A 9679-nucleotide genomic window follows, 5' to 3' on the forward strand; every position below is an offset into this window, starting at 1 on the left:
CTTTCTCCCTCCATGCTAGATGTAATTTAATTATTAAATAGTTAAAAAAAATATCTTAACAAAAATTAAAATAAATATTTAAAAAAAAAAGAAAGATTAAAATGGATATTTTTAAAATTTAGAAATCAAAATAAAAACATAAAAGGAGTAAAAAAAAAAAAAAAATTGAAAAGTTGAATTTAAGTAACAAAACAATAAGAAGTAGAAGGTGGCTTGAAAGTTGAGGAAGGGAGGGAAGAAAAAGGAGGAGTCGGACAAATGAAATAAATGTATGAAGAAACAGAAGAAAGAAAAAGGAAAAACAAAGCAATTAGGAGGTGCCAGTGAGAAAAAAACCAAAAAATATATAAAAGGAAATAAAAACAAAAAGGAAAGCAAATAAAAAGAGTTTACATACAATCGAAAATACAGCCTTGCAATTATTATAATTTCTCTACAGCTTCCGCAAACGCGCCACGTACATACGTGGCGCTACAACCTTTTTGTCTCTTTCCTTGCCCTTCCCAAACATTCGTACGGTCCTTTTTTCTTTTCAATATCTCCCGAGGGTACTTCCGTAATTTCGTCTCAGGTCACTTTCATTCCATATCGCTCTCTTTTAGTAACCTTCTGCTTCTTCAAAAACGGATGTGCCGAGACAGCAAACAGCCAAGCCAAACCATTCTTCTTCGTCCCATTTTGTCCACCCGAATTAATTAGGGTTTCCTCTTCTTCTTCTTTTTTATTTTTTTATTTTTTTTTTATCTCCGGAACTTTTCGTCGGAAAACGACTTGACTGACCTCAGGTTTTCTCCGCCGGTTTGTTCCGCCGGCGTTCGTTTTAAGCCATCAACTCGGCCATGGGAGAAACTGGTGTAATCCGGCTACAGAGAAGTTTGGACCCGGCTGCCCGAGAGTTCAGACCCGGAAACTTCACTAATCTGGCCGCTATGGTCGGGCCGCCGGTCCACCATGTTTACTATTCGTTCGGCGCACCGTTCCCACCGCCGATTAATGAACTGCAAGTGGAACCGTTTCGCAATTCCGTGTTAACGTATTCTCCTAATTTTCCGGTTAATTTTAGTTCAGCGTTTGTTAATCCAGTTGAGGAAATTGGGGTGCCGCAGGTTCAGCCCATATCGTCGTCTCCGACTCGGTCTCTGTTACTGAGTGCGGTACCGAGTGACGTGAGCGAGTCAGTGGTGCGAAGGGATTTGGAACGGTTTGGGGATGTGAGAGGGGTTCAGATGGAGAGAATCGGGGATGGAATCGTGACCGTCCATTATTACGATCTGAGGCATGCAGAAAAGGCCTTTCATGAGATGAGGAACCAACATTTGATGCGTCAAAAACAAGTTCGCAATCAACATTCTCGGTTTTTGCATAACAATTTCGACACTCCGCCGCGGTTAGTTCGTGCACTAATCGGTGGCTGCGCTGTGTGGGTTGACTTTGTTATTCCGACGAGTAACGCCGCCGTACCGGACGGATACAACCAGGGCACCGTCGTTGTTTTCAATTTGGAGTTGGATGTCTCCGCCTCTACTCTCAAGGAAATCTTCGAGCGTTTCGGTAATTTTCTTCCTCGTTTCGGTGAGGACTTTTGTGGGGCTCATGTTAATAAATCCAATGCCAACTCTTTCTCTTATTTTATGGTCTCTGTCAGATGCCTGATGATGATTATACAGTAATTCTTTTGTTGTTTTTTTGGTTTATGTGAAGGAGTGGGGGGTCTTTTTGTTTTTTTTTTTTTTTTGGTTTTTCTTTTCCTATTTCATTTTTGTGATTCCTTTTTCTTTGGAGTAAGGTCCTGTGAAGGAATTTAGGGAGACGCCNTTTCCTATTTCATTTTTGTGATTCCTTTTTCTTTGGAGTAAGGTCCTGTGAAGGAATTTAGGGAGACGCCATTGAAGAAGCATCAACGGTTTGTTGAGTTTTTTGATGTCAGAGATGCCGCGAAGGCCGTAAAAGAGATGAACGGTAGGGAAATTCACGGCAAGCCAGTCGCCGTTGACTTCAGCCGTCCCGGTGGAAATGGCCGGAAGTTCTTCAACCCCATGATTGCGACCAGAACTTTAGGCACAAGACACCATAACCAGCCTCCTCCGGCTCGTCCTTCGAAGCTATCTGGTCGTTTCAACGATCCTCCACATCGCTCATTGTACTCGCAAGCTCAATTTTCTCCGAAGAAGGTGCAATATATGAATGGCCGGAGCTTAAGCTACGCAGATACACTGGTGGACAAGTTACAGCCACTGAATTGCAGTGGAAGTACAGGTAATGGAATTGAAAGAAGAGCTTCCTTTGGCAGTTCGAAGAGGATGAATGCAAAGAAGATCATCAATAGGAAATCGCCACCCGGCTCAAAACAAGAAGCATTTTCTCAACCCAGGGTCAATATTAGGTTGAGGAAAAATAGTTTCTTGAGGAAATCTGACCCGTGTTTCTTAATAAGCGAAAACGCCATGGAAGCAGAAGCATCCGATTGCAAAGATTCCAGAACCACTCTTATGATCAAGAACATACCCAACAAGTACAAGTGAGTTTTATTTTTTCTTTCTTTATACATATTTCTATTTTAAAGAAACAAGCTCAAGAATTTCCCAGTTCATTCATTCATAGAAGGCATTTTCAGACTTAGTCCAACTCTAGGGGAAAAAAATGTTACCATTTTGAAGCAAACGACAGAAGGATATCTGAACTAGCTAGATCTCTTTCAGATAATTATAAATGTAAGGCATCGACTAATGGAAATAAACATAAAATTGGCAGCCTGAAGTTATTGTTGAAGACTCTGGATAAGCACTGCATGAAGTGCAACGAGGAGATAGCCAACGATGGCAAGGGCCTGCCTTTGTCCTCCTATGATTTCGTATATCTTCCTATTGATTTCATGTGATTATCTTTCCTTTCTTCATTTGTTATTTCTCGTTCTTACTTTCATAGACTACATGTTTAAATAATAATATTTAATTAATATGAATGCCTTTTTTCTTTCGATTTTTCTATTCTAAACTGCAGCAATAAATGCAACGTTGGGTACGGGTTTGTGAATATGACCTCCCCCCAAGGAGCTTGGAGACTGTACAAAGCTTTCCATCTTCAAGCATGGCAAGTCTTCAACTCCAGAAAGATCTGCCAAGTTACCTACGCTAGACTTCAGGTGGGTGGGTCATAGTGATACGGTAGGCTTAATTAATTTCTAATCTATTTCTCAATGTTATTGATCTTACTGCTTTGGGTTTGTGTTTAACAGGGGTTAGAAGCACTGAAAGAGCATTTTAGGAACTCAAAATTTCCAAGTGAAATGGAACAGTACGAGTTGCCGGTGGTGTTTTCGCCTCCACGTGATGGAATTCAACTGACCGAGCCGTTTACCGTCGCCGGTAACATGCATGTCGAAATAGGCGGGAAGGGAGAACAGCGGTCTGATGTCACCGCCGCAGATCAATCATTGGAGGCAGTGCCGTGTGGCGGTGGTGATAATGGTGATGAGGAAGGAGACAGCAAGAGATCAGAAGATGGGTAATTACCACACGGCCGCACCAAACTGTACAAAAATCAGAAACAGAAATCAAAATGATGGTGGTAGCGTTGGAGGTTGGGAGCCGTCTTTATCTCGTCATACAAGGGCTCAACGTCTTGACTGTCTATCCATCACTTCTAACTCTCTCTCTCTCATGGGGGTTTGTTGATATTCTATGCTCTCTTTCAGCTTTACCCAGGTGAGGCTTTGTTGATATCTCGATGGTGGTCTAGGAGGTCGTGTAGGTGGAACTGTCCATGTCTTTTTTTTGGTCCTTTCGATATATATTTTATTTAATGTTTTCTAATATGTTTAATTAAATTAGTTTTTTAGTATGGTGGCATTACAAAACATCTTTTTCATTCTATCTTATTTGTTTATGTTAAAATCAACAAATGGAAACTTAAGGCAGGCAACTACCGAAGGCTTTCACACGGTATTGTTTGTGTTAGTCCGACGAAGAGTGAGACGGACTAATTAAGATTTGATCCGTTCTACAGGGTGTTTGAATACTTTTTCATGCGTTTGATCATTCAAAATAAAATTTGGTCATATGAAATTTATATTTAAAAGTGTAAAATTAAATATTGAATTAATTTTGAGAGATTAAAAATGTGTTTAACACGATGACGATGATTTTAAACTTTCTAACCCATTTTCGAACTTGCACTACGATTGACTTAACTTTTGATAACCTAAGTTGATTTTGCACTTACATCATCTCGAGGGAGCAACCAAATATGCTGGTGTTTAACATGTGAAACATTTGATTGAACTGAAAATATTCATTAATGATGAGAGGAAGAGAGGAATGAGGTGGATAGGAGAGGGAGTTAGAAGCGAGAGGAGGGAGCGTTGGGAGCAAGTATCCTGAGTCACAAGTAAAGGGGAAGAAGAAATATTAATAATAACAACAACAATAATAGCCAACTTTTATTACTATATCTCGGAAGTTGTCAAAATGTCAAATACTTTGTCACTTTCACCGCTTCTCTCTCTCTCTCTCTCTCTATACGGTCTCTCCGGCTCTCACCAATCTTCATCCGACTAGGTACACTTTTCTACTCCTTTAAACATCATCAAACTATTCAATTTACATCAAATTACTCACTGAATTGTTTAAAGTACAAAGTGTTATTTAACATCACTTTATTTTTACTCATTTTTTAGTTTATTAGGATGTTAATAAAAACTTATTCCTACTTGAGTTTTGGTTTTTCAACACTTGAAAAGATACATACTGTGCAATTGAGATGAAATAGTCTTTTAACTTTAAAAAATAAAATGGTTGACTATGCAATAATTATTATTAACCTATAACCTCCTGACTCATGTTATGTCAATTATTATTTTTTTCTTAGTATTTTTTTAGAAACTTTTTAAAATTTCTTTGGTTTAATTGTTTGAATGGACCATTGAACACATATTAACATTTACCTATGGGTGTAGGGTTTGGTTCCATTCGATAGTAATTAGTCAGATGAATTCGAATGAGTAAGCTAGGTCAAAACAAATTCTCGAAATTAATAAACTTTATTTATTTATATAAGAAATGCTACATTCGAACTAAATGAAAAAAAGATAAGAAATGCCAATCAACCTTGTGAACATTCCTTGAAAATTTACAAATTCTCCTTTAATATTGTCTGAAAAGTAAAATTATTTTATGCAAATAAGTTTTAATCATTACCACTAGCGGTTATCGACACTGCTATTGGTTGGTGTGTAACGACTTTCAAACAACTGTACGTTCTCATATCCATCACTTGTCACTCTCTTATTACCCTATTAAATCAAACACATAATGAAGAATTCAACGTAGACATAGAATTATTATTTTTTTTCAATTATGTAATGTAGTATTTAGAATTGTTCCAGACTCACCCTCAATGAGCTCAAACTTTATCTTTAATGACTTGTTCATTTGGTTCACTTTGAACACATATTTCACATTATCTTTGAACACCTTGAAATGATTGTGCATCTTCCTTCCAGATTCTATGGCGGCTAGTCATCTCTTTAGATGACATAAACTTTCTTTGGATTCTAACTCACATAAACTCTATATAACTTTCTCCCGTTAAAATTGGTGTGGTTATAGATTTTTTTTCTCGAGTTTAGTATATAGTTAATATTTAACTCATTAATTTTATTTTTAATGATTAGGTTGTTGAGATTTTTATCTGTTAATGAATTGGTTGACTTAAACGCAGGCTCACTCATATTTTAAGATTTTCTTTTAGACATTTAAATGGATTGTTTTACTTATTTATCAAAAGAGAATATAGATTTTTTTTAAAAATATATTAATTGATTTAAATAATTATAATTTTTTATAATTTTAATTTATATAATATAGTCATGATAAACCCATCAGTTTTGATATAGTGCTTTTAAATTGAATGAATTTAATAAGGGATGGTTATAGGGTTTCTTCACTATTTTCTATCCTATTTAGTTAACAATATTTATTACTATTATTATCACTTTATCATTCATTTTTATAAACAAATTGATATCCTATTTGTATAAAAGTAAACAATTTTCTTTTAAGTACACTAAATAGGGATTTGTTGATTTAAATATGTGAATTTATTAGTTAATTAATTAAAACTAAGTTTTCTTTTTTCATTTTTTTGGGTAACTGTTTAGAAAACACTACAATAATGGGAGTACAGTTATGTGTGAATTTTAGCTTTTAGCAATTGCTTGTTATATTAAATCTATAATTTTGTAGATTTTTTATAAACGATGCTAATTTAACCTTTCAGTACTATGAGAGCATTGTACAAACCAATGACACTTCACTAACTAATTTAATTATTTTTTAGGCATTTAAATTCAATTTTAATTTTAGTATTTTTTATTTTTGAAAATTTTATATTTAAATATTGAAAATTCTGTTATTTTTATATAAAGAGAAAAAAAAGCTATAATTGTATATCATTTTCTATTTTAGAATTTGAACTTTAAATAAAATAGTTTTGAAGTTTTATTAAATATTATAATAGATAAATTGTAATTTTTAAAACAATGATGGTTATTTGAGTATTTAAATTATATTAAACATTAATATGATGAAATTTGAGTAATTGAGACCTATCATGTTTAGACAACTTATATTATATAAAAATAGTTTTGTCAATATATATATATATGAAAATGAATATCACCTTTTACCGTTAATAATGTAATGAATTTGAGTCTAAACGTTGCATCTTACTATTGAGCTAGTTAGTGATTTTGATATATTTGTTTTTATTTTTAAAAAATATATATGTATTATAAAGAGCATAACGTGAAGGGGCTTGAGCCCTGGATCCATAATAAATCTACGACCTATCTTCATTAACAAATTGGTTGAATTTAATATAATAAATATTTTAAGATTTTCTTTTAGATATTTAAATGATTAGTTTTACTTGTTTATAAAAATATATATTTTAAAAACAATTATTAATCAAGTTTTTATATAAAAAGAATTTAACGAATAATTAATTTAAATGATTGTAATTGTTATAGTTTTATTTTATATAATATAATCATAATAAATAAGTTAATAATCAATTTTGATATTATGGTGTTTCTAAATGTATGCTGGTTATAGAAATTCTTAACCTTCTTGTCTTACTAAGCTAAAAATATTATTATCACAGTTATTATTATTTTTTATGTTAGATTTTCCTATGTTAATTTAATATTAGCGTACTCTAATCTCTTTCTTTAAAAATAAATTTTAAAATTAAATCTTATTGATATATGAATGAGTGCTTTACTCTTTAGAAATTTAATATGATTTTTCTTTAAAGTAATAATAAATATATATTTAACAATAATTATCAATAAAACATTTTTAATTGAAAAATTTATTGATTCAGTAATTGTTATAATTTTATTTTATATAATATAGTTATGGATATATTTTAATGATTAATTTTGACATTTACTAGATGTAGTTATGAGTATCATCTATCAATAAATATAGTGATGAATTATATAATTTTAAAAAATACAATTTTTTTAAAGCAATAAAAATATTTCGTTATAAACACATGTCATATTATTCAATGTGGGGTCACATTTGAACAAGTCCACCACATTTACATTCTTTGGTAATCTCATTTAAAAACAATGTCGAACATATTAAAAAAAAAAAAAAAAACACACGTTGAAGACTCGAAATAACATACCGAAAAGAAAGAACTTATCCCAACACCATGCCTAGTTGATTTGGTTATTCACGGGTCGCCTCACTGGCCTTATAGGCCCAACAACTTTTTATATTAAGCCTATTAAAATAATTTTATTTTTTTATAATTACAAAAGGAAATAATTAATTTAGAGCACATGATGTAACATTTTTTAAGAATAATAAATGTAGGGAATGTGAATAAATTGTGACGGAGCTAATGTTAATGGCTTAAGATCAGTTGATTTGCCCATGCACGTTTATCCAATAATATGGCGTGGTGAATTATTTCTTCTTCATTCTATTCTAGTATATCATTAGGATTTAGTTAACTAATTTAACCGATCATTTTCTCCGTTATAGATTTTTTTTTTTGATCCTAAGACAATTGTAATTTATTTTTTAACGATTGGTTTGTTGAGATTTTAACCAATTGGTTGAAATATAGGTGAACTCATAGTTTAATATTTTCTTTTAGATATGTAAATGGGTATCTTTATAAAAATTATTATGATTTTTCTTAAAATTAAAAATATATATTTTAAAAAATAAATACTAATCAAATTTCTTTAAACAAATAATTGATTTAAATAATTGTCTTTGTTATAGTATATAATATAGTCATGATATTTTGGATGTTGGATTGCTTCCGATTTGTATGATCTTAGTAATGAGATGATTATAAGATTTCTTTGAGGTCCCATTTAATTAAAAATATTATTATTACTATTATTATCTGTTTATCACTATTTTTTTGTGTTGGATTTTTGGATATTAATGTGATTCAGTTCTAACTTTTATTTCCCATTTTTTAAAATTTTATTTTAAAAGAATTAGTTAGATTCTTTTTGTAACGATTCAATCCCTAAGACTCTAGAGTAACGCATGCATGTATGGAAGTGAAAACGACATTCTTTTTATAGTGAAATAAATGCTAAACAAATAAAATAGCTAAAAAGATTTGCATTAAATTCAAATATTTAAAATCAAAGGATAAGGTATCCATAAATCATAAACGGAAACAAATAAGTCTGAAAACAAAACTTATACAGTAGTCTCAAATCTCAAAATTGAAAATTTAAAACATAAAAGAAATATTAAAATATGAGCGGAAGCATTTAAACTGGTCCTAGTGGCTCAGTCACGGATTCTGCTTATTAATCGCCGGTGCATCTCTACCCTTACCTGAAACAACAACATGAGAAAGGATGGGTATAAAATACTCAGTAAGTAACCCTACTACTGGGGTTAGGCTAGGCATCTATGTCCTTTAGATGCCTACTTCTGGTTGAACATATAACTGATTTTCATCCTACTTAGTTAGATATACCCACTACCTCTAGTAAGTCTTGTAGGACCCTCAACCTCTGACAAATCCCGAAGGATAACACCACCTCTAGTGAATCCCGAAGGAAACACAACCTCCGGTGAATCCCAAAGGATAACACCACCTCTAGTGAATCCCGAAGAAAATACAACCTCTGGTGAGTGAATCCCGAAGAAAATACAACCTTTGGCGAATCTCGAAGGATAACACCACCTCTAGTGAATCCCGAAGGAAACACAACATCTAGTGGGTGTCTAACTAACAGTGAGGACACTACTACTGTTACAACATCATAGCATGGCTCTAAAACATACATGTACATACATCTGAACATCCTCAAATCAAATAGAATCTCATGGAATAAAATATCATCTCATGCTAGGATTCAAGTGTCTATATACGCATTTAATCTTTCAGATCCTCATATAAAAACATAGATCAATTATACTATCGGTCAGTCATACTATCAGTCTGTCATGCTATCATACATCTAGTGCTTGGCCCGTGGATAGTTCTAGTAGTAAGATTACTTACCTCGAATCGAAGTTCCAAAATTAACTAAAGCAATCAAACACCAACGACAACCTGAAATAACGTTCCTAACACATAAACAATACCCAATTTATAAGAACCTTTGATGAAAACCCTAAAATTGTAA

The 9679-nt window shown here is 32.6% G+C and overlaps 1 protein-coding gene across 1 annotated transcript; it reads left to right on the forward strand.

The window, feature by feature from the left end:
* The first annotated feature begins 547 nt into the window (after positions 1 to 547).
* On the forward strand, positions 548 to 3740 carry LOC120076578 (protein terminal ear1 homolog). The gene is made up of 5 exons (XM_039030450.1): positions 548 to 1551; positions 1858 to 2518; positions 2752 to 2874; positions 3001 to 3142; positions 3236 to 3740. Exons 1-5 carry the CDS (start codon positions 840 to 842, stop codon positions 3506 to 3508), a joined length of 1911 nt encoding a protein of 636 aa, XP_038886378.1. The 5' UTR covers positions 548 to 839; the 3' UTR covers positions 3509 to 3740.
* The last annotated feature ends 5939 nt before the right edge of the window (positions 3741 to 9679 follow it).

Source organism: Benincasa hispida, chromosome 4, assembly GCF_009727055.1.
Source record: "Benincasa hispida cultivar B227 chromosome 4, ASM972705v1, whole genome shotgun sequence".
NCBI lineage: Eukaryota > Viridiplantae > Streptophyta > Magnoliopsida > Cucurbitales > Cucurbitaceae > Benincasa > Benincasa hispida.

Excerpts from the sequence above, each read along its gene's own strand:
- LOC120076578 (XM_039030450.1), top strand. The coding sequence starts at position 840 with ATGGGAGAAACTGGTGTAATCCGGCTACAGAGAAGTTTGGACCCGGCT. Across the intron at positions 1,552-1,857 it reads GGAAATCTTCGAGCGTTTCG|GTCCTGTGAAGGAATTTAGG; the intron begins GTAATTTTCTTC and ends CTTTGGAGTAAG. Across the intron at positions 3,143-3,235 it reads TTACCTACGCTAGACTTCAG|GGGTTAGAAGCACTGAAAGA; the intron begins GTGGGTGGGTCA and ends TGTGTTTAACAG.